The sequence below is a fragment of the Triticum aestivum genome, chromosome 2B (genome assembly GCF_018294505.1).
Source record: "Triticum aestivum cultivar Chinese Spring chromosome 2B, IWGSC CS RefSeq v2.1, whole genome shotgun sequence".
Classification (NCBI taxonomy): Eukaryota; Viridiplantae; Streptophyta; class Magnoliopsida; order Poales; family Poaceae; genus Triticum; species Triticum aestivum.
In genome coordinates this window covers 24,353,430-24,379,387 of record NC_057798.1, presented here as the reverse complement: position 1 = coordinate 24,379,387, position 25,958 = coordinate 24,353,430, and the positions used below count along the sequence as shown (strand labels likewise).

Sequence of the window (25,958 nt, the reverse complement as noted above, 5' to 3'; positions counted from 1 at the left end):
TGCTCACGGCCTAGAACAGATAGAGTTTGCCAACCCCTCAAAAAAAAAAAGATAGAGTTTGCCAATATTGACCTGACGCTGAGAGGAGGCGTAGTTGAGGCGCCAGGTTCTCTTCTGTACGAGAGTTCTGGTGATGAGTTGCATGGACAACAAGTGACCCGGCAGCGAATGGAGGCCACAGTAGAAGGTGCGGCTCATCAGGAGATTGACTGATTGAGACTAACCCTGAAGACGCTATCATATTCATATTCATATCAGGAGGGAGGGAGAAAGGGGATTGTCAGATGTTAACTTCTCACTCATAAACTGAACACAACTGGTGAGTTTCTGTGCTGCTATGAAAGCTGAAACAGAAGTGGTGAGTTTATGTTTACTCAATGTAGGGTACTGTTACAGTTCTATATAACTGAACATACATATGCATACATCAAAGAAGAATCAAGATATTATGTGCACTTCGTGAACTCTTCCAACGCAATGTGGTGTACACTCAGCAGAGCCTCTGTTAGAGAACAGACTTCCTGTGCCGCTATCGCCTAATGGGGCATACACACAAAAACAACAAAAACACCCATCCAACCCAAGGGTGGTGATACATAGTATACAGGTAAAATAACTAGGCATTGTAGTTTAGCTGTCTTTTCAGCTTTCAAAAAACTCACCAATCTTGTTTTCCAACTGCTCAGCAGTATACTCATTCTGACGACTCCTTCGTGACATCAATCGCTTCAATGAAAGTCCTCTCCGATTTGCCTGCAGTGCCAGTGCATGCAGGAAGGCCTTGTATGGTATAACCACTAGATTCTTTATCTCGTCTCGCAGTTCGTACTTAAGACTAGGTACAACCTTCCAGGTCATCTGGCGATCGCAGATACTGACAAATCCTTGAGTAAATTCAGCCAAGGATGAACGGCGCGGGTTCTTCAGATAATCTTCCTTCATCAATGACAGTACAAGTGGAGCCCAACATTCCTCAAAGTAGCCCCTTCTGTATCTCTGGATCATACAAATGAGCCTGCTCACCAGTTCTACATTCCAAAACGGTGCTCCTGGACGGCGCATCATCTGCCAAACATCACATGCATTATTCAAGAGGATTATGTATTCTCGGTCCTTTTCAGCTTGGCACATCTTTTTTGCATCTTCCTCCAGCTTCGATACCCAGCAGTCAAACACGTGAGAGTAAGGATCAACGGTGCAATCTCCAGTGGCGAGTATTAACTGCACCATATCTGTGTTGCTGTCGAAAAACTCCAGGACTTGATTGAAAACAACAGTTGCTGGATGAATGGTAGATTCTTCACTGTTATCGATGCCACTTGCAGCTTGATCAAGTACTCCACTTAAAGTAGCCACCATCTTACTCGCCATAACAGCAATCTCACCAGATCTGTTCAAAGGTAAGCCCTGTAAATTGTACAGGACATCAACGATTGCGTCAACGATAGTCAGCACTTCCTTAACATGGCAAGCACACCAGCTTGCCTCGCTGAATGAACGTGCTAGCTCAAGGAGCTTCTCCACAGATTGCCCAGCAACCAATGAAAAGCACTCTTCTTTTACTTCTTGACATAATTGCTGACTGTTCCCATTCAGTTCTCGCCATATTAAACAGACAAGTGCAGTAGCAATTTTTAGCTTGATAACAATATCAGTTGATTCTGTGGCCAACACACAAGGATCTCCCTGAAAAACTGATGGGTTTCCTTCGACATTGGACAATCTGTTTCATGGAAAAGATTCAAACATCAGAATCTACTGCAAAAACATCAGAATCTACTGCAAAGTGCGTACAAACTTTCAGAAAGCCCCGCAGAAATTGTAAAAAATCATAGGCTCTCTCTCTCTCTCTCTCACCAAACATAATAGCAGATGTGTTCCAACAGAAGCATTCACTGTGGTAGAAACTACTGGAAAAATAACTGAAACAAAGGCAACCCCATCCCCATGATTTTAAACATAATGGTAAGAGTATAATTTGTTGTAGTCACTCAGCCAGAAGTTACTTGGTCAATTACTGAAACAAGTCAATTAACTCGATCGTTTTAAATGTGAGGAGAAATTCCATATTGCCAGCATACAGTTCTCCTTCCTTGCAGATGTCTGGTATTTTATAAGATTATATGAACCAGATATGTGCGCTAATTTAGGTGCCCGCAATAGTATCCGCGCGGATTATATATTGTGCAAGAAATGCCATTACTGCAAGATTTAAGATGTAAAAGTGGTGTAGCAATTGGCAGGAAATCAGGGCATAATATGCTCTACATGGCAGGCGTATGCCGAGCATGAAACATGGAAGTGGTGTATGTGTTTCTCTTTTTATGGAAAAAAACAAGAATCCAAAACTTGGAAGTGGTATTAGAAATGTTCTGTAACTGGGTCTAACAGAGAAAGTGTGTGCTGAGGAGGACTTGATAGTCCAGCCGTACAGACAGAGAGACTTTAAAACATTGCACATTGCAGAAAAGTCTGGAGAAACTACCATATCGAAGCACATTGCACAGATAGTGCTCCGGTGATTCCCTTGGAGGCAAGAATTGTTGCACATTTAAAAAATATCCCGAGGAAAATACCATATTCACGTACTCCCTCATTCCTAAATATAAGTCTTTGTAGAGATTTCGCTATGGAGCACATACGGATGTATGTAGATGCATTTTAGAGTGTAGATTTACTCATTCTGCTCCATATGTAGTCCATAATGGAATCTCTACAAAGACTTATATTTAGGAATGGAGGGAGTAGTACATTCTAGTAAAATCTAGTGCCTACACAGAAAATACCAAACTGTATTCTAGAAAAGAAAATACCAAACTGCTCCTACTAGAGCCGTGCCAGGCAGTGAGAAAATGTTGCCCATTTCAGAGAAAATAGTCGTTAAATAAAAGTATCCGATAATAGACAGGGGCATGGGTACATCCTCTCTGGAGTTGAAAATTAAAGAGTGCTCCAGGGAGCTATGCCAACATAGAAGCAGAAGGGTTGCTGGTACGAAAATAAGGAGTGCCTAGATGGGGGTTCCGAGTGCTTTTTTTATCATCATTTGCTAGTACTCAGATTTACTGCAACATTGACCATTACATGGCATGATATGGACTAACAAAGCATTCAGCATGAAACCCATATAACATCTGAATGCAACATTTTGAACTACAGACTACAACATTGGCCATTGGGTTCAACGGTTTAACGTTAATCAAGTAAAAAACCTCGAATCAGGCAACTCATTGTCCATTTCATAAACGGAACAACAGTTTACAGCCAAACATACAGTGCGTGTGTGTAGAAAATGAAGAGCAGAAACGCACTGCTGCAAAGGATAAGTTCAGCTTGAGCTTTGTGTTTCAAACTTGTATGAGTATGGCTTATTGAACTTGTGTAATCCAGCGGTTAACTGAACCTTGGGAACAACTTGTGGCTATAAATCTGTGCTAAACCACTGGCTGTCTGCATCTTTAGCCAGGATAAACACCTGTATACTGGTACTACCTTAAAATGGAAACCCACTGTTCGTTGAATTCCATTGGAAAATTTAATATGCTGAACGCTTCAGAGAGCAGTGAATGAAGACAGCAACGCATCAGCAACATTACTGTTATCCCTCGCAATGAAAATTTGAAGAGAATCGAAAATGTTTCCTAACTGAACTTGACAGAGCAACAGGGACAGACAGAGTGTTCTAACAGAGACATCGTACAGAATGAAATTTCCGTGGAAAAAAATCGTACAGACTGAAACAAGAAAGAAAGAAAGAAAGAAAGAGATGGGTGAGAAATTGGTAGAGTGCTGCAACACCTGCGGATGGGGTCGTCGTAGTGGATCGCGGCTTGCCTGAGCATGCCGACGGCGTGGCGCCGCCCCCGCGTCATCTCCTCCATGGATTCGGGGTCGATGAGGCGGGCTTGAGGAACTGCTTCGAGGTAGCGGATTTGCGGGTATCGGAAGTACCCGTCGGCGCCGGCGTGGGGCGCCCTGCGACGGAGGAGGATTGGACGGGTGGTCTCTTCCTCTTCGAAGAAGCCGCGGGCGGCTGCGGCGGCGACTGCGACACCGTTCGCGTCCACCAAGGTGTGGGTGCGGGGCGGCTGCTGCTCCGGCAGGCGGCGGCCGTCTCCACCACCCGCGAACCCCTCCAGAGGCATAGGCAGAAGCAGGAGGTTCCTCCAGAGCCACCAGACGACGACGACGGCCACAGGCGCGGCGAGGTGGAGGGCAAGGTAGGCCGCCGCGGAGGCGCAGAAAGGGCGCGGCGGCGGGGCGGAGGCGCAATCGAGATTCGGAATGCAAGACAGATTGGCGTACACAAGTTCAGGCATGGCCGCCGCTGGCTCTGCTGGGGGTCGGAGAAGTTCCGGGGGAAGGGGGAAGTGGGCGGGTTGCGAGTTGCGACTGCTTTGGCTGTTTTTGCAAAGGGGGAAGTGGGTGGGTGCTCTTAATTTTTGGCTGGAATTTGACGACGGTAGCGACAGCTGAATGAAAATCTCCTCCTGCAAAACCGAGGTCTACAAAGGTTTGATTGGTATAGAAACGCCTCCTCAGCAAATTCTCAATAGTATGGAATGTTTGCACTGGTCATTTGAATCGCCTACTTCAAATTGTTACTAGTAGTATTCGTAGTGAATTACGTACTCCCCTTGTAATCAAATGTAGGGCATTACAGCAAAAACGTCCTCCATTTGTTTACAGTACTACAGATAAACTTTTTACCTCATCGCAAGATTTTTGCTTGTAATACTACTCCAAGATCATATACATATACTAGTGGTACTGGCAGAGAGGGCACTTTTTTATTAGTACTCCCTCCGTAAACTAATATAAGAGCGTTTAGATCACTAAACTAACGACCAGGCAGCAAGATTTTTCTCGTACGACTGGCTGAGCGGATAATGTAGGATATATCTTTCGCGCTATGTTGCGGGGATGATGATCGCTCGTGTCTGAATCCGAAGCGTGCTCCGCTCCGCTCCAGGCTTCAGGTCGTCGGTCAGAAGTCAGAACCAGAAGCTTGCTCGCCGGCTCGCCGCTCCGGAAAGAGGCCTATCTCGTGGCCACTCGTCCGCCAGGCCAGGTCGCTCCATAAACTGAGCAAGCAATAGGCGAGGGAGTAGCAAAGCTTCCGAACCGAACTGATCGAGACGCCAAGACCTCTGATGGTTTGCGCATGTGCCTTTTGTTTGTGCTGCTATTACTCGCTCCGTTTCAAAATAAGTGTCTCAACTTTGTACTAATTTCAGTATAAAGTTATACTCCTTCCGTTCCTAAATGTAAATCTTTGTAGAGACTCTACTATGAACTATATACGGATGTATATAGATGTATTTTAAGTGTGGATTTATTCATTTTGCTTCGTATGTAGTCCATCCAGTGGAATCTCTACAAGGACTTACATTTAAAAACGGAGGGAGTACTAAGCTTGAGACATCTATTTTGGAATGAAGAAAATATTATATGTTATTCCTTTAATCCTGAAATAAGTGACTCAACTTTATACTAATTTTAGAAGGTGAGAGTACTACTAAGTACTGTATGTATGTGGCGGGTGCGTGTGGGTGAAAGAGAATCTCGCCCCATTTGGAATTTTCTTCGCTTCTTTCTTGACGGGACTCTACTATTCTTTTTTATTTTCTGACTAGCAGTATAATTCAATACTCGTTCAGAATCGGTTTGACATCTGACGTTTCATTTGGGAGGCAGTAGCAGTATGTACCTGCTTAACGACATCAAGCATGGCACTTTCTCGCCAAGCCAATCTCGAGGACTACTATGCTTATCCATTGTTTGTCCGGTGATAATAACCTCAGAGCATTTTCAATAGCCGCACTATATAAACGTCGCGTTAAAAAAGTACTCCCTCCGTTTAGGTGTGTAAGTCATCTTACGAAAACTAAATAATTCCAAAACACTTAGGCGCGGTGCATTAACTTCTACCTTGTTTTTTGTTTTTTGACATATCAGCCAATAAAAGATGTGGGGTGTGCATATTTTTAATGACTTGAGACTACCAAACACAACATGCAGTGGTTAGTTCATTGCATGCAAGGCTATTAATTAGCAAATAAACATTAAGTTTTCTCGTTTTCCCCTCCTTCTTGGTCACGATGCACAAGCTAAGATGACTTACTCACCTAGACGGAGGGAGTAGTGTTTTTAGTGCGCGCTATCGCTCCGGGCGCTCCAGCGGACACGCGAAAACCGCGCGCGGCATATCTAATTCAGCGTGCGGGCGAAAACGTCATGGCGTGCCGTTTATTTGTTGTGTCCGCTCCCGCACGCTGGACTCTCGAGCGCTCGCTCGCAACTCTACCTACCCATCCAGCCACTGCCGCCGCCGCCGCCGCCCGTGCTACCCCATTTCTTCCGGCGACCGTTCCAGCGCTTCCCCAGCCTCTTCCTGCGCGGCCGTGGCTTTCTCCGTCTCCCTCTAGTCAGCGCCGCCCGTCGCGCGCAGCAGTCCTCCGACGAACAGCGCCCGGCCGCCCACTGCCGCTTGGCGCCCGCAAGGTGTTCGACAAAAAACCCGCAAGGTATGTATTGCTTCCAACTTCACATTTTTACATGAAATTTGGTGCATATTGTTTGTAGTTTTTTATAGCCTAGTTTTGAACATTGTAGATGAGTTCATCATATGATTCTTCCGAAGAAGAATTTGATATCGAAGAGGAGGAGGATCTTGCAATGATCCTAGCTATGCACATCAATAAAAAACCAAAGCACGGTGGTTCAGTTATGGGTCGACAGAAAATTTGGAGGGATAGAATCGATGCCCACAACAGATTGATGAGGCACTATTTTGTGGAGAATCCCACATGCCCCGAGTCATACTTTCATCGCAGGTTTAGGATGAGCACCGAGTTGTTCAGGCGCACTACAGAGAAACTAGCGAGGCATGACCGTTTTTTTCAGTAGAGGAGGAATGCCGCCGGAGAGCTTGGGCATAGCACCTTTCAGAAGGTGACAGCCGCTTTGCGTATCTTGGCATACGGTATCCCCGCTGATCTAGTTGATGATCACTTGGCCATGGGTGAGAGCCAAGCCAACATGTGTGTCAAGCGCTTCGCAGTCGGAATTGTGCAAGTGTTTGGCCCAGAGTACTTGAGATCTCCCAATGCTGAAGATGTCGCAAGGCTATTGGAGATGAACAAAGCTCACGGGTTCCCAGGTATGCTTGGCTCAATAGATTGCATGCATTGGAGTTGGAAGAATTGTCCAAAGGCATGGCATGGCCAATTTCACGGACAAAAAAAGGGTTCCACTATAATCCTTGAAGCGGTGGCCGAACAAGAGACTTGGATTTGGCATGCTTTTTTTTAAATGCCTGGATCTTTGAATGATATCAACATTGTCAACCGGTCACCACTGATGAGTAAGATTGCAAATGGTGAACTGCCACCGGTGCAGTTTGTAGCTAATGGTCGTACATACAACTACGGCTACTATCTTGTGGATGGCATCTACCCAAAGTGGCAAATATTTGTGAAGCCGTTGAAAAACCGGAAGGTAAGAAATATCTTGATTTCCACAATGCTCAGGCGGCGGCTAGAAAAGACGTGGAGAGAGCTTTTGGGATTTTGCAAGCCCAATTTGCTATTGTGAGAGGACCGCTAGATTTTTGGGATCAAAAAATGTTTTGATACATTATGCACGCTTGTGTGATCATGCACAACATGATCATCGAGAATGAGCGTGGTCAAGATGTAGACTACTCTCACTATGATCTCTTGGGACATCCCGTGCGAGTGCGATGGAGGGCTAAAAGAGTGGCCCGTTTTGTTGCCTCCTATCATGTCATTCGACGTCCGGCAGCGCATAATGATCTTCAGAAGGATCTCATTGAGGAGTGGTGGGCTTGGAATGGCCGCCAAAGAGCATCATGATTTGTGCGTTTGATGTTGTATTGTTGAACTATTTGTTGTATTTGATAAAAGATACTATTTGTTTGAGTTGTAATAATAAATTGAACTACTTATTATTGATCTATTTTGTTTGTGTTTGATCTTCTAGCTTGTGTTTGGAGCGCATATGTTGTTTGTGCGAGAGCGCACGTGCTGCATTTTAGCACGTCTGCTGGAGCTACGCGTGCGTGCTGCATTTTAGCGCGCCTGCTGGAGCCAGCACTGCGTACAGCGCCAAACCTGACGATGGGCGCGCCGCAAGCCAGTTTTTAGCGCGTCGTGCATTGAGCGGCTGTTGGAGATGCTCTTATACCTTGTTTTTTTTTGCAAAATGTTAGCTAAATGCTTTCTCTGTCCTAACTTACAGCCTACCAAAAATGTCTTATCGCTTGGAAAGGAGGTATTAAGGGCATCTCCAACACCGACCCGGAAACCTCCCGCAGCTGTTCGGACTGGGCTGTCCGGACCACGAAATCCATCCAAGGCCGATCTGTATTGGTTCGCGGAGAGGTCCGGATGCGATTTTTTCCGCAAACCGAAGGAAAACACGGGGGAGGTTTGTGGGAGTGCGGACACACGAAACGTCGCTCTCCGCCCCTTGGCCCACCCAAAAGGAGGGCCAAGTCCGTGCTTTTGTAGCATCTCGCACTGTTTCCGCCTCAAAATCCTCCATTCTCTTCTTCCACTCCCCGCTGCTCTCCGCCCAATTCCCGCTCTTTTCTCCCACCCTCTCCTTCCCTCCGCCACTGACGCATGGAACCGGGTATCACGCTTGCCTGGAAGATCAGCTCAGAGAAGTGGCAAAATCGCCGCGTCAAAGCAAGAGCCGCAAAGGAGGAGAAGATGAGGAAGCGTCTGGCCTCCAGTGGGGCTGGTGGTGGCAATGGTCATGACGGACAGGGCAGACGGGGCGGTCGGTGAGGCCGTGGTGGATGCTGCCAGACGGGCGCGCCCACAGTACTGACGGCGCCATAGCCGGAGCCTTACATGCCTCCGTACTACTACGCCGCCAATTAGCTCGCAAACCCGCCAGTGCGGTTCCTTACATCATCGATGTTAACATGGCGCCACTCTTCTTTGAGTATTCTTCATCGTCGCTCGTCCGGGCGAGGACGGCAGGCGGAGAGCAGATGGGTGCCTGCGCGTTGTTTGCTGCAATGTCGAGAGCGGGGGAGCCGTCGTACGACGCGGAGAGGGAGATGCTCGATATCATCCACGAAGGCGGCGAGGGAGGATGAAGGGGCTACGAGGACGGGCACATGAAAGACTCAGATCCCACCCAGTCGGGAACTACCAGCGACAGCAGTCCTACACCCAGACGGCCACGCAACAATCCTACACCCAGACCGTCAATGGCACATAGCAACAACAGCATTAGGACTCCAGAGCAACATCCGGATGGTGGGGAGGAGGAGGGGGACGATGACGACGATGATCCGGATGATATAGCCAGCGATCCGAAGAAGAAGGGCAAATGAGAAAGTTTCAACATGCGGGAGGACGAGCTGTTGTGCAACGCATGGTTGGGCACTAGCCTCGATCTTGTCCATGGCACTAATAACCCACAAGTATATGGGATCGCAACAGTTTTCGAGGGTAGAGTATTCGACCCAAATTTATAGATTCAACACAAGGGGAGCCAAAGAATATTTGTAAGTATTAGCAGTTGAGTTGTCAATTCAATCACACCTGGAGATTAAATATCTGCAGCAAAGTGATCAGTAGCACAGTAGTATGGTAGTTTGATAGCGATAGCAATGATAGCAACAATAACGGTAACGGTAACAGCAGTAGTGATAATTTTGTAGCAGTTATAACAGCAGTAGCAACAGTACTAACTTAGCAAGAACAATATGTGAAAAGCTTGTAGGCATTGGATCGGTGATTTCGTTGGTTAATATTCATCATATAACAGAGATAACCTAGGGTGACACAGAACTAACTCCAGTTCATAAATATGATGTAGGCATGTATTCCGTAAATAGTCATACGTTCTTATGAAAAAGAACTTCATGACATTTTTTGTCCTACCCTCCCATGGTAGCGGGATCCATAAGGAAACTAAAGGATATTAATGCCTCCTTTTAATAGAGATCCAGAATAAAGCATTAACACATAGTGAATACATGAACTCCTCAAACTACGGTCATCACCGGAAAATATCCCAATTATTGTCATCTTGGGGTTGATGGATCATAACACGTAATAGGTGCATATAACTTGCAACGGGTCACGAACAAAGATATAGAAAACATAAACGGTTCAAATCTGAAACCATGGCACTCGGGCCCTAGTGACAAGCATTAAGCATAGCAAAGTCATTGCAACATCAATCTCAGAACATAGTGGATACTAGGGATCAAGCCCTAATAAAACTAACTCGATTACATGATGAACCTCATCCAACTCACCATCGTCCAGCAAGTCTATGAAAGAATTCCTCACTCTGGCGGTGGGCATCATGAAATTGGTGATGGAGGATGGTTGGTGATGACGAAGACCGAAGATCCCCCTCTCTAGAGCCCCGAACGGGCTCTAGATCTAGCCTCCCGATGAAGAATAGGAGGTTGCGACGACTCCGTATCGTAAAATGCGCTGAAACTTCCTCTCTTTTTTCTCTGAAAAAATAGGATTTTATAGCATCGGAATTAGGGTCAGCGGAGCCTCATGGCCCCCACTACCCACCAGGGCGCGCCAGAGGGGGATGGCATGCCCTAGTGCCTTGTGGGCAGCTGCCCCCCCCCTCCAGTGGGTCTTGGTTCCAGTATTTTTTATTTATTTAAAAATAATTCTACAAAAAGTTTCGTCCAAATCCGAGAACTTTTATTTCTACACAAAAATAACACCATGGTAGTTCTGCTGGCCATCTTCATCGGTGGCCATCTTCATCATCCCAGCGATCTCCATGACGAGGAGGGAGTAGTTCACCCTCGGGGCTGAGGGTATGTACCAGTAGCTATGTGTTTGATCTCTCTCTCTCTCTCTCTCTCTCTCTCTCTTGTGTTCTTGAGGTGATACGATCTTGATGTATCGCAAGCTTTGCTATTATAGTTGGATCTTATGATGTTTCTTTCCCCTCTACTCTCTTGTAATGGATTGAGTTTTACCTTTGAAGTTATCTTATCGGATTGAGTCTTTAAGGATATGAAAACACTTATGTATGTCTTGCCGTGCTTATCTGTGGTGACAATGGGATATCACGTGATCCACGTGATGTATGTTTTGGTGATCAACTTGCAGGTTCCTCCCATGAACCTATGCATAGGGGTTGGCACACGTTTTCGTCTTGACTCTCCGGTAGAAACTTTGGGGCACTCTTTGAAGTACTTTGTGTTGGTTGAATAGATGAATCTGAGATTGTGTGATGCATATCGTATAATCATGCCCACGAATACTTGAGGTGACAATGGAGTATCTAGATGACATTAGGGTTTTGGTTGATTTGTGTCTTAAGGTCTTATTCTAGTATGAACTCTATGATAGATTGAACGGAAAGAATAGCTTCATGTTATTTTACTACGGACTCTTGAATAGATAGGACAGAAAGGATAACTTTGAGGTGGTTTCGTACCCTACCATAATCTCTTCGTTTGTTCTCCGCTATTAGTGGCTTTGGAGTGACTCTTTGTTGCATGTTGAGGGATAGTTATATGATCCAATTATGTTATTATTTTTGAGAGAACTTGCACTAGTGAAAGTATGAACCTTAGGCCTTCTTTCCTACCATTGCAATACCGTTTGTGCTCACTTTTATCATTAGTTACCTTGCTGTTTTTATAATTTCAGATTACAAAAACCTATATCTACTATCCATATTGCACTTGTATCACCATAAAATTTACCATTGTATTGGGTGTGTTGGGGACACAAGAGACTCTTTGTTATTTGGTTGCAGGGTTGTTTGAGAGAGACCATCTTCATCCTACGCCTCCCACGGATTGATAAACCTTAGGTCATCCACTTGAGGGAAATTTGCTACTGTCCTACAAATCTCTGCACTTGGAGGCCCAACAACGTCTACAAGAAGAAGGTTGCGTAGTAGACATCACAAAGCGCCACACTGTCGGCCAGGTATGACTTGACATCTCCATCGAAACTCCATGCAAGTCGAAGCCGCTCCACCTCCCGCTGCTGACTTTCATCGCTGCTCAACAAACGATGCTCTCAAGAGAGAAACAACACCGCAGTGCCGCCATCATCCGATCTGGAAGACCAGATACTAGGGTTTCCCCTGGAGCAGTACGAGTGAGTCGACAGTAGTCACACGATGATGCCTTCATAAAGATAACGACGAAGAACGCCGCCATCACCCGCCATCGGGCTCGGTGTTCACTGGCAACTATGTCTTCCCGACTCGCAGTCGGTACTAGATGACGGATCCGGAGATCCAAACACCCAGCCTCAGGCCGACCACCTCTGAGAAGAGATGACCACCACTATGCAGGTGCACCACTTCCAGATCGATGGCCACGCCGGGCTGCTGCCACCCCCCGCGTCGTCCGCTAGTCACCAGATCCGGGATGGGCCCGAGCCGATCGGACTGATACGTCCATTTTGCATCATGCTTTTATATCAATATTTATAGCATTATAGGCTGTTATTACACATTATATATCAATACTTATGGCTATTCTCTCTTATTTTACAAGGTTTACCATGAAGAGGGGGAATGGGGGAGCTGGAATTCTGGCTGGAAAAGGAGCAAACATTGGAAACCTATTCTGCACTGCTCCAAAAATCCTAAAACTCCATGAAACTTATTTTTGGAATTAATAAGAATTATTGAGCGGAAGAAACACCTTAGGGGGCCCACACCCTGGCCAGGAGGGTGGGGGGTGCGCCCACCCCTACTGGGCGCACCCCCTGTCTCCTGGGCCCCTAGTGGCCCTCCGGTGCCCATCTTCTGCTATATGAAGGCTTTTTACCCTGGAAAAAATCGTGGGCAAGCTTACGGGATGAAACTCCGCCGCCACGAGGCGAAACCTTGGCGGAACCAATCTAGGGCTCCAGCGGAGCTATTCTGCCGGGGACACTTCCCTCCGGGAGAGGGAAATCATCACCATCGTCATCACCAACGATCCTCTCATCGGGAGGGGGTCAATCTCCATCAACATCTTCAGCAGCACCAGCTCCTCTCAAAACCCTAGTTCATCTCTTGTATCCAATCTTGTATCCAAACCACAAATTGGTACCCGTGAGTTGCTAGTAGTGTTGATTACTCCTTGTAGTTGATGCTAATTGGTTTACTTGGTGGAAGATCATATGTTCAGATCCTTAATGCATATTATTACTCCTATAATTATGAACATGAATATGCTTTGTGAGTAGTTATGTTTGTTCTTGAGGACATGGGTGAAGTCTTGCTATTAGTAGTCATGTGAATTTGGTATTCGTTCGATATTTTGATGAGATGTATGTTGTCTTTCCTCTAGTGGTGTTATGTGAACGTCGACTACATGACACTTCACCATTATTTGGGCCTAGAGGAAGGCATTGGGATGTAATAAGTAGATGATGGGTTGCTAGAGTGACAGAAGCTTAAACCCTAGTTTATGCGTTGCTTCGTAAGGGGCTGATTTGGATCCATATGTTTAATGATGTGGTTAGGTTTACCTTAATACTTCTTTTGTAGTTGCGGATGCTTGCAATAGGGGTTAATCATAAGTGGGATGCTTGTCCAAGTAAGGGCAGTACCCAAGCACCGGTCCACCCACATATCAAATTATCAAAGTACCGAACGTGAATCATATGAGCGTGATAAAAACTAGCTTGACGATAATTCCCATGTGTCCTCGGGAGCTCTTTTCTCATGATAAGAAATTGTCCAGGCTTATCCTTTGCTACAAAAAGGATTGGGCCACCTTGCTGCACTTTATTTAATTTCATTGCTTGTTACCCGTTACAATTTATCTTATCACAAAACTATCTGTTACCTACAATTTCAGTGCTTGCAGAGAAAACCTTACTGAAAACCGCTTATCATTTCCTTCTGCTCCTCGTTGGGTTCGACACTCTTACTTATCGAAAGGACTACGATAGATCCCCTACACTTGTGGGTCATCAAGACTCTTTTCGAGCGCCGTTGCTGGGGAGTGTAGCGCTTTTGGTGAGTGGAACTTGGTAAGGAAACATTTATATAGTGTGCTGAAATTTTCTGTTACTTGTCACTATGGAAACTAATCCTTTGAGGGGCTTGCTCGGGGTATCTTCACTCCGACCAGAAGAGCAAAGAGTTGCTCCTCAACCTACTGAACTTATTGAAAATATTTACTTTGAGATTGCTTCGGGTATGATAGAGAAACTGCTAGCTAATCCATTTGTAGGAGATGGAACATTGCATCCCGATTTACACCTTATCTTTGTAGATGAAGTTTGTGGATTATTTAAGCTTGCAGGTATTCCCGATGATGTTGTCAAAAGGAAGGTCTTCCCTTTATCTTTGAAGGGAGATGCATTGACATGGTATAGGCTATGTGATGATACGGGATCTTGGAATTATAAACGATTGAAGTTGGAATTTCACCAGAAGTTCTATCCTATGCATCTTGTTCATCGTGATCATAATTACATATATAATTTATGGCCTCGCGAAGGAGAAAGCACCGCTCAAGCTTGGGGGAGGCTTAAGTCAATGTTATATTCATGCCCCAATCATGAGCTCTCCAGAGAAATGATTATTCAAAAATTTTATGCTCGTCTTTCTCTCAGTGATCGCAACATGCTCGATACTTCCTATGCTGGTTCTTATATGCTGAAGACTATTGAATTCTAATGGGACTTATTGGAAAGAATTAAACGCAACTCTAAAGATTGGGGTTCCGATGATGGTAAGGAGTCAGGTATGACACCTAAGTTTGGTTGTGTTAAATCTTTTATGGATACCGATGCTTTTCGTGGATTTAGCGCTAAATATGGACTTGACTCTGAGATAGTATCTTCTTTCTGTGAATCTTTTGATACTCACATTGATCTCCCTAAGGAGAAGTGGTTTAAATATAATCCTCCCATTGAAGTAAAAGTAGTTGCACCTATTATAGTTGAAGAAAAGACTGTCACTTATAGTGATCCTATTGTTCCTACTACTTATGTTGAGAAGTGGTTTTCCCTTGATAGGTTTTCTATTTTACCGGTCTCATGGTGGTAGTTGCGAGACCGGGTTATAGGATCGTTTGCCGTACTATCAAGGGGGGCTCTCAAGTTGGTAGCTTGATCGTATCATTAGTAGAGAGCTCAAACCATTGCATCCTTGCATCTTGTTTCTTGGTTCTTGTTTGGTTCTCTTTGTGAGTCTTAGATCTTATGGTCATCTTGATGACAAGCTTGAGTTCATCGAAAACGGAGTTCGCATGCGTCTTCTATGATGTTTTCGGTGTTGGAGGTTTTACCGGTCTTATCTGAGGAAGGGTTCTCACCTTTTTCTTATGGGCCTTTTCTCATTTGCTTATTCTTGATATTTCTATCAAGATTGTGTTAGCCCTTGTCGTTAGCTTTCCAACAAACTTGGTTTCATCGAATTCGGAGTCTGTTTGCAAAAGTTGTGGCAGTTTTGGTGTTCTCAAAAGGCTGTAGCGGTACTACTGCGAATTGGAGCGGTTGTAATTTTTTACTACCGCTCCAGAGCGGTACTACCGCAGATCCTACAGCGGTAGTACAACTTCGGACCCAAAAAATCGTCCCAAGTCCTGCGGTGGTAGGCCCGGATGTAATTTTTTAGTACCGCTCGCAAGTAGTAGTATCGCTACCCCTAGCGGTAGTACCGTGAGGTCAAGCGGTACTACCACTCCGACGGTTCTTCTGGTCTTTTTGCCTCCTCGCTATTGTGTTTCAAAGGGGTACTACTTCCCTACCGGTAGTACCGCTCCTTGGAGCGGTAGTACCGCTCTATGCGGGTTGTGAGCATAACGGTTGGATTTTCCCCCACCTATAAAAGGGGGTCTTCTTCCCCATTGAACCTTATCCTTTGAGCTTGTGTTCTTCCCCCATTGTTGACCTTCTTCGAGCTTGCTAACTCTCAATCCCTCCATGGATTCTTGCTAGTTTTTGAGGGAAAAGAGAGAGGAGATCTAGATCCACATTTCCACCAATCACTTTCTCCTCTATGTGAGGGGAACCCATTGGATCTAGATCTTGGGGTTCTTGGTGTTCTCTTTCTTGTTCTTCCTCTCATCTTCCTCCCTAGCATTAGTTGCTTCGGTGGGATTTGAGATAGAAAGACTTGGGCACTCCGTGTGCCCTTGCCATTGCATTTGGTGCATCGGTTTGAGTTCTCCACGTGATACGTGGAAGTTACAAGTTGAGAAGCTTATTCTCTTGGGTGCTTGGTACCCTTGAGCTTGTTACTCTTGGGTGTTTGGACACCCTAGAGCTTGTTCCTCTTGGGTGCCTTGGCGCCCTAGACGGTTGGTGTTGTTCGGAGCTTAATCATTGTGGTGTAAAGCTCTGGGCAAGCGTCGGGGTCCCCAATTAGGTTGTGGAGATCGCCCCGAGCAATTTGACGGGTACCAGTGACCGCCCCCAAGGGTTGCCAAAGTGTACGGGTTCGGTGACTGCCCCCACGGGTCACCATTTGTACGGGTTCGGTGACCGCCCTCAAGGGTCCCTTAGTGGAATCACGACATCTTGCATTGTGCGAGGGCGTGAGGAATTACGGTGGCCCTAGTGGCTTCTTGGGGAGCATTGTGCCTCCACACCGCTCCAAACGGATATTAGCATCCGCAAGGGTGTGAACTTCGGGATACATCGTCGTCTTCGCGTGCCTCGGTTATCTCTTACCCGAGCCCTTTACGTATGCACTTTACTTTGTGATAGCCATATTGTTCTTTGTCATATATCTTGCTATCACATAGTTTCTTATCTTGCTTAGCATAAGTTGTTGGTGCACATAGGTGAGCCTAGTTGTTTTAGGTTTTGTGCTTGACAAATTAACCGCTAGGTTTATTCCACATTTATCAAGCGTAAACCGTAATTATTTTAAAGCGCCTATTCACCCCCCTCTAGGCGACATCCTCGATCTTTCAATTGGTATCAGAGCCTCATCTCTCTTTGTTAGGCTTAACCGCCTAGAGAGTAAAGATGTCGACTAGGGGATTAGGATTCTCTAACACTCTTAGTTTCGATGGCACACATTTTGATGTTTGGGTAATTCGCATGCTTAACCTCTTTAGGGTCATGGACCCAAATTTAGAGTGAATTGTAGATATGGGTTTTTCCTCCTCCAAAGGATCCCCAAAGATTATCTTTAGAGGATGAGAAAAACTCTTATCTCAATACTCAAGCTTCTAATGTGCTTTTCGATGCTTTGAGCAATGTAGTTATATTTCAACTCATGCCGTTCCGGGATGCTCATGAGTTATGGACAAAGCTTCAAGATAAATATGGTGTGTCCAAGATTTGTGGGGATGATTGTTCTCCCTCCTCCTCCGGCCGTGTTGCCTTCTCAACTTCTTCTACTTCACCTATATGATGATAGTGTGAGTAGTGGTGGTCACTGCAATGATGATAGTGTGCTTGTTCTTGGTGATTCTTCATCACTATCTTATTGCAATGGTCCTTCTTTGGACTTTAACACTTCGAGCACCTTACATGTTTCACATGCTCGTGTTGGTAGTCCTTGCATATCATGTAGAAATTGCTTGCTCAAATCACATGATGATATGCTTGCTATGTCTTGTTGCCATGATAAAAATGTATCTATTTCCTCGAGTTGTTGTGCTAACAATGTAGAGGAAACTCAACACTCCATGGAACAAGATGTGGTCTTGAATGGTGCTTCAAGGGATCCTACATCATCATCTATTACATTTTGCCTTATGGACAAGGCCTCAAAGGTATCTCCCACTTTGAATCCCAATATATCTTGTGATGATATTGATGATGGCAAGAATGATGATGATGTTGATTATGATGAAGGGAATGATAATGTTGCCTCCTTAAAAATTAAGGGGGAAATGGTTTTTAAAGCTCTTCATAAAAATAAAATTGCTCGTTCCAACTTCATGGAAATTATGTCCATTGCCATTGAGGGCAAGTGTCGGTGTCAAAACCGGCGGATCTCGGGTAGGGGGTCCCGAACTGTGCGTCTAGGCGGATGGTAACAGGAGACAAGGGACACGATGTTTTACCCAGGTTCGGGCCCTCTTGATGGAGGTAAAACCCTACGTCCTGCTTGATTAATATTGATGATGTGTGTTACAAGAGTGGATCTACCACGAGATCAAGGAGGCTAAACCCTAGAAACTAGCCTATGGTATGATTGTTGTTCGCCCTACGGACTAAAGCCATCTGGTTTATATAGACACCGGAGAGGGATAGGGTTACACAGAGTCAGTTACAATGGTAGGAGATCTACATATCCGTATCGCCAAGCTTGCCTTCCACGCCAAGGAAAGTCCCATCCGGGCACGGGATGAAGTCTTCAATCTTGTATCTTCATAGTCTTGGAGTCCGGCCGATCATGATAGTTCGACTGTCCGGACACCCCCTAGTCCGGGACTCCCTCCGTAGCCCCCGAACCAGGCTTCGGCGACGACGAGTCCGGCGCGTACATTGTCTTCGGCGTTGCAAGGCGGGTTCTCCTTCAAACTTCATGTTCATGTCGAATAGTGTCCGGCTTCCTTATAAATGTTGCGCTTCTTGGCTTCTACGCCCAATAATGGCCTATTTCCACGCGTCGTACGAATGCGAAAAGCTAGGGTATTTTTACATTTTACCCCCTAGCCGTGCGAATGAGCCGCCTATAAGAGAGGCGAGGATCTAGATCCAACTCACATCATCCTCCTTCCGCAAGTACTCATCGAAGCGCCTCTGACAAAAATCCATTCTATCATGGATAGTCGACGCGGCTCCTCCTCTCGCGCTCCCAGCCCTAAGCCAGGAGATTGGGGGAGATGCTCAGTTCCACACAGCAAGCTAGTGGCACTCCAAACCGAGGGATATCTTCCCCCAGCCTTCATGGTTCCGGTTCGAGCCGGACTGGCCACCTTCAGGGGTGGAAAGCAGGCGGAGAGCGTCCCCAACCCTTCCAAAGGAGAGCGGGTATGCTTCGTCCCTTATCTAATAAGGGGACTCGGATTTCCCATACATCCGTTTCTCCGGGGGCTCCTGGAGTTCTACGGACTCCAGCTTCACCACCTTACACCTGCCTCCATTTTGCACATCGCGGGCTTTGTAGCTCTTTGCGAGCTGTTCTTGGGCATCGAGCCCCATTTTGCGCTGTGGAAGAGATTGTTTTGCCTCGTACCCCGTTCTCACGAGGGGTCGATATATCAAGTGGGCGGAGCCGAAATATGGCGCATCGCCGGGACCGGATATCTATCCGGCACCCCGAAGAAGGCGTCCGAAGACTGGCCTTCGGAATGGTTCTACATGGAGGACGCCCCTCTGCCGGATCCAGTTCGGATCGGCCTCCCGGAGTTCAGCAATGCTCCCTTGAAGAAACGCCTGAGTTGGCGCCCGCGGAGCCCTCAACGGGAGGATGATGGGAGCGTCCATTATCTGATGGGCCGGATTAGGTTACTGGCCCACTCCGGATTGACCATGATTGGAATCATGGCCACGTGCATTATGCGAGGGGTGCAGCCGCTCCGATATAGGGGCCACCCTATGTGGGATTTCAACGGGGAAGATGACGCCACCCGTCATGGCCGCAGAGGGCCGGGCTCGGCAGCCGATCTGGTAAAGATCCTGTCCGGCTTGTACAAGGGGGAGGAGGAGGACTTCCTCCGCACGAGTCCATTGAATGGATTCTCCATGAATAACCCTCGGAGCTGGGTAAGTGGACGTTTATCTACCCGATCCATACTTCCAAAGTCAAGTATCTTACTTTGTGATTTCGACGCAGGAGCTGCGCCGGGACATGGAGGGCATACAAAGCCTAACTCCACAGCCTGAGGATCCGGAACGATCCCTTGATCTAGCCTCCGAAGAGGATCCGGACATAAAGGTGGAGCTGATTGACGGGGTGTTCCACCAACTTAGCATGGACAATGCTCTAGTCGCCATTACGGCTGACTACCCCGGTTTGTTTCCGGCCTCCCAGGTGACTACGACCGAGGTCTTGACACCATCATTTGATCCATGCTCAATTCTGACCATCCTATACTGATGGTGCATCGCAGGAGGTGCCTTTAAGGCGGGAAGCCGAACCCGCGGCGGCTGACCAGCAAGGGTCAGTTCGGCCCAGCAGGCGGAAGAGGAGTGCGATGCGAATCGAAACGTCGCCGCAACGGTACGGCGCACCGCTGTTTTTAAGGGAAGGATCCCTAGGAGGTATATTAATGCTCATAACTTTTCCAGGAGAAAGAGCGCTCGCCGGACAGTGTCCGGAGAGGTTGCCAATCAAGCCTCCGCCAGCCATGCTCCAACGCGTGGTCCGGAAGGGGAGGCGAACACAAGGCATGAGCCGGATGCTCCTCCGACGGAGGATGCCGACAGGCTGTCCGCCACCCGGTCTGAGGTGGAGAGCGCCATGAATCACAGGCGTCGCCGGACAGTTCTTCGTGACGCGTGTTTCTCCCCGGAGGCGTTGAATGCCTTTGATGCGGGAGACGCGCACCTCCGTGCCGCTCAAGATGGTTTAACCAGAGCCACGGAGCAGTATGTGAAGGACATACGGGTAAGTAATTTTAATAGTTATATATGCCAGTAGCCCCCGAGACTTAAAATAGTTAAAATAACTGATTTAAGGATCATTTATTATGCAGGATCTTACGGAGAAGAATACCCACCTGTCCCAGGAGCTTCAAGAGTGCAAGGCCCAACTTGAGGCCGCACTGGCCGCCACAGGGGGAGCCACAGAGACCCCCGCTGGTAATACGTACTTCGAAAAGATAAGTAGTTAACAAAGTGCGGCGTGTGCGTAAATCTGACAATAATATTGCAGAGGGCGCCGGACTAGATCCGGATAAGCAACAGCTACTGCGTCAGCTGAAGGCCGGTGAGAGGGTGCTTATGAAGGTGCAGCAGGAGAGGAACAAGCTCCAAGATGCCCACACCCAGCTAGGAGAAGAGCTGAAAGATGTTCGGGCCCAGCTGTCTGGCTCCGTGAAGGAGAATCAGCGGCTTCGTCGCGACATTTATAGTAAGCGCTTGAGCAATTTCCTTTGAAAAGAAGAATTCGGCGAGGAAGTCGATTGACAGAAATGTGTCTGTAGGTGTGCTCACAGGTCGTCCGGCGGAGGAGATGCCTGGTTCCACGGGAAACCCTCTTCCCGAGCTGCTGCAGCTGCATGAACGTGTTCGGCAGGCGATGAGCGGCGTCGTGCAGGCCTTATGGCCTTCCGTCTCCCTACCCGAGGGTCTTGGAGGGCTTGCTGAGAAGCGTCAGGGAGTACGGCGGCACCTCCGTCTGTGGAAGATATCGGCCTGCCGTCAAGGCGCCAGGGAGGCCTGGGCCATGGTGAAGACGCGGTACCCGAAGGCTGACCCAAACCACATGGCCGAGGTCGGACCTGTGGGGCCCGATGGGAAGGAGATCCCTGTGAGCCTGATGTACGGCCAAGTAGAGTTGGCCGCGAAATATTCCCAACAGGACTGTAAATTAGACAGCCTGCTAGACGGGATCGAAGAGGAGTACAATCAGTCAATTTGACGATGTATTTTAAAATGACATGTAAAATGCCTTCTAGCCGGGTTGTAGATCGTTTGTCTTTGCCGACCTTTTCGCTTCAACCTCGGGACCCTAGAGTCCGGAGTGTGTCCGAATACCTTCTCAGTTATGAAAAAACCGGGGCATGCATGGAGACCAGGCGTAGGGGTCATTAGTGCTTTATCAGACAAGTGCCCAACTAGTTATGTTATATTACATGGTTAGTAAGAAACATCTTCCAGGGAGAATAGTTCCGTTAGGGGTTCCTTTCCCTGGGAGGCATGCCCTAAAGTGCATGCCCACACTGCGAAAAGAGCAGAAAAAGCATCTGGGGGCAGATAAGTTGAATAAGTAATAAATCATCTTTCAAGTCACCGACCGAATATTCTCTTAAGAACGCTAGCTTTCGGCTTCACCCAGTCTGAGGTACACATCCGGCTGACCCGGCAGTAACAATCGCAGAGGTGCTCCCTTTACCTCCTAGCCGAACAATCGGGAACGTAGGGGTAAGCACAGGAGCCAGGCAACCCAGCTTGGCCAAAACTTAAGTCATATCGATGCATATAATGGTGAATAAAAGGTACATGCGGAAGTATGACACATGTGTTGGGCATGAAGCCCGTATAAATAAGCTTCTGTTAAAGAAGCCCCCAGGTATAATGAGTGCTAGGAGCACATCAAGTGTGTGCGAACGATGCGCAAATCAGCCTATCAAAGGTATTGAAAAAAAGTGGGAAGAAGGAGGGGGACAAGAGACAGTGAAAATGTAAAAAGGTGGACGGAGGAGTGAGACGAACTCTGAGTCCGGCGTTAGGCGTAGAATCTTCGGAGACGGGCTGCGTTCCATGGGTTCGGCTCGAGTCGGTTGTCAGATGCGTTACGTAGACGGTATGCTCCGCCGGTCAGGACTTGGTCGATGATGAAGGGACCTTCCCACTTGGGCTTAAGTTTGTCCTTTTTCTTGTCTGGCAGGCGTAGAACAAGTTCGCCAACATTGTAAGTTTTGGCCCGTACTTCTCTGCTTTGATATCTTCGAGCCTGCTGCTGATAGAATGCGGAACGAGCTTTTGCCACGTCCCGCTCCTCCTCTAAGGCGTCCAAACTGTCCTGCCGATCCAACTCGGCTTCTCTTTCTTCGTACATGCGCACGCGAGGTGAGTCATGAATTATATCGCAGGGCAGAACTGCCTCTGCGCCGTACACCATAAAAAATGGTGTGAATCCGGTAGTGCGGTTTGGCGTGGTCCAAAGCCCCCAGAGTACGGAGTCGAGCTCCTCTACCCAGTGCGTGTTAGATTCCTTGAGGGACCGCACTAGTTTGGGTTTAATGCCGCTCATGATTAGACCATTTGCTCGCTCGACTTGACCGTTAGTTTGGGGGTGATAGACTGAAGCGTAGTCGAGCTTGATGCCCATGTTTTTGCACCAGAGTTTAACCTCGTCGGCCGTGAAATTCGTGTCGTTATCAGTGATGATGTTGTGGGGGACGCCAAAACGGTGTACTACCCCGGATATGAAGTCTATCACAGGTCCAGATTCTGCCGTTTTAACCGGCTTGGCCTCTAACCATTTGGTGAATTTGTCCACCACGACCAATAAGTATTTGTGCTTGTGGGTTCCCCCTTTAGGGGGTCCAACCATGTCAAGCCCCCAGACCGCGAACGGCCAGGTGATGGGTATAGTTTTGAGGGCGGTGGGTGGCATGTGGCTCTGATTAGCGAAGAGCTGGCAACCGACGCATTGTTGGACTAAGTCCTGAGCATCTGCCCGGGCTGTCGGCCAATAAAATCCTGTACGGAAGGCCTTGCCTACAAGGGCCCGGGCTGCAGCGTGGTGCCCGCCGAGTCCAGCATGAATTTCAGCCAGGAGATTTCGCCCTTCCTCTTCGGAGATACACCTTTGAAGGACTCCGGTTGTGCTTTTCTTATAAAGTTCTCCCTCATGGACCTTGTAGGCTTTAGATCGCCGAACTATGCAGCGGGCCTCATTTTGGTCTTCGGGAAGTTCCTGCCTAATTAAGTAGGCTAGGAATGGTTCCGTCCACGGGGCAATTACTGCCATTATTTCGTGGGCTGAAGGTGTTATTTCATTGGCTGAGCCGCCGATTGTGTCAGAATGGTCTGAGTTAGGTGATGCAGCTGGTTCCGGATTGTTATTTCCGGACTCCTCTTCCCATAATACGGATGGCTTAAAGAGCCGTTCCAGGAAGATGTTTGGAGGGACGGCGTCGCGTTTTGCGCCGATGCGTGCCAACACGTCTGCTGCCTGGTTATTATCCCGGGCTACATGGTGGAATTCGAGTCCTTCGAACCGAGATGACATTTTTAGGACGGCGTTGCGGTAGGCTGCCATTTTCGGATCTTTGGCGTCAAAGTCTCCATTTACTTGGGATATTGCGAGGTTTGAATCCCCGCGCACCTCTAGGCGTTGAATGCCCATGGAGATTGCCATCCGGAGGCCATGTAGAAGGGCCTCGTATTCGGCTGCGTTGTTGGAGTCCATGTACATTATTTGAAGTACGTATTGGACTGTGTCTCCGGTTGGGGACGTCAAGACGACGCCAGCCCCCAAGCCAGCCAACATTTTGGATCCGTCGAAATGCATGATCCAATTGGAGTACGCGCCGTACTCTTTAGGGAGTTCGGCTTCGGTCCATTCGGCGACGAAGTCAGCCAGAACTTGCGACTTTATAGCTCGCCGTGGTTTGTAGGTTATGTCAAATGGTAAGAGCTCAATGGCCCATTTTGCAATCCTGCCCGTTGCGTCGCGATTGTTTATAATATCGTTGAGAGGTACTTCGGAGGCCACCGTTATGGAACACTCTTGAAAGTAGTGTCGCAGCTTCCGGGATGCCATGAACACCGCATACGCTATCTTTTGATAATGTGGGTACCGGGACTTGCATGGAGTTAAGACAGTGGATACGTAGTACACTGGTTTTTGAAGAGGGAATCTGTGCCCTTCTGTTTCTCGTTCGACGACGAGTACCGCGCTGACAACTTGATGTGTTGCTGCGATATATAATAACATAGGTTCGCCCAGGTTGGGCGCGGCCAGGACCGGATTTGTTGCCAGTATGGCCTTGATTTCTTCGAGTCCGGCCGTGGCAGCATCCGTCCATTCAAAGTGTTCGGTGCGCCGGAGGAGGCGATAGAGGGGCAGAGCCTTTTCTCCCAAACGGGAGATGAAGCGACTTAGGGCCGCTATGCATCCAGTTAGTTTTTGTATTTGCTTGAGGTCTTTTGGATATCCAATTGTGACAGAGCTCGGATCTTGGCTGGGTTTGCTTCAATTCCTCTACCGGATACAATGAAGCCCAAGAGCTTTCCGGCTGGTACTCCGAAGACACATTTTTCCGGGTTGAGCTTAATGTCATATGCTCGGAGGTTGTCGAATGTCACCCTCAAGTCGTCTACTAGAGTTTCGACGTGTTTGGTCTTGACGACCACATCGTCTACGTATGCCTCTACTGTTTTGCCTATCTGGGTAGCCAGACATGTCTGAATCATGCGCTGATATGTTGCGCCGGCGTTTTTGAGTCCGAAGGGCATTGTGTTGAAGCAGAATGGCCCATATGGAGTAATGAATGCCGTTGCGGCCTGGTCTTTTTCCGCCATCTTGATTTGATGGTATCCGGAGTATGCGTCGAGGAAGCACAATGAATCGTGCCCTGCGGTAGCATCGATGATTTGGTCGATGCGAGGGAGAGGGAAAGGGTCCTTTGGACAGGCCTTGTTAAGGTCTTTGAAATCGACGCAAAGGCGCCAGGATTTGTCCTTTTTTGGTACCATTACTAGGTTGGCTAGCCAGTCCGGATGTTTTATATCTCTGATGAATCCGGCTTCTAAGAGTTTGGCTAGCTCCTCTCCCATTGCCTGTCTTTTGGGTTCGGAAAATCGCCGAAGAGCTTGTTTGACTGGCTTGAATCCTTTTAGGATATTTAGGCTGTGCTCTGCCAGCCTGCGTGGGATTCCTGGCATGTCTGAAGGGTGCCAGGCAAAAATGTCCCAATTTTCCCGAAGGAATTCTCGTAGTGCGGCTTCTACATCAGGATTTAATTGTGCCCCAATGGAGGCCGTCTTTGTGGGGTCCGTTGGATGGACCTGAAATTTGACTATTTCGTCTGCTGGTTTAAAAGAGGTGGACTTGGACCTCTTATCGAGTATCACATCGTCCCTATCCACCGTGGAGCGCAGCGCAGTTAGTTCCTCTGCCGCTAGGGCTTCGGATAATGCCTCTAGGGCCAGTGCGGCTGTCTTACTTTCAGCACGGAGTGCTGTATCTGGATCACTGGCGAGAGTGATTATTCCATTGTGTCCGGGCATTTTGAGCTTCATGTACCCGTAATGGGTATAGCTTGGAAGATTGTGAATGCCTCTCGCCCTAACAAGGCGTGATATCCGCTGCCGAATGGGGCCACTTGGAACATGACCTCTTCGGACCTGTAATTGTCCGGCGAGCCGAACACTACATCTAGT

General features: G+C 47.6%; 1 protein-coding gene across 1 annotated transcript; it reads right to left on the bottom strand.

Moving 5' to 3' along the window:
- Positions 1-263: 263 nt before the first annotated feature.
- LOC123040082 (uncharacterized) lies at positions 264-4,400 on the bottom strand. Its single transcript, XM_044463022.1, has 2 exons — positions 3,799-4,400; positions 264-1,723 (listed from the first exon to the last, which is right to left on the bottom strand). The coding sequence occupies exons 1-2, from the start codon at positions 4,317-4,319 to the stop codon at positions 643-645; spliced, it is 1,602 nt and encodes a 533-aa protein (XP_044318957.1). The 5' UTR covers positions 4,320-4,400; the 3' UTR covers positions 264-642.
- Positions 4,401-25,958: the final 21,558 nt, after the last annotated feature.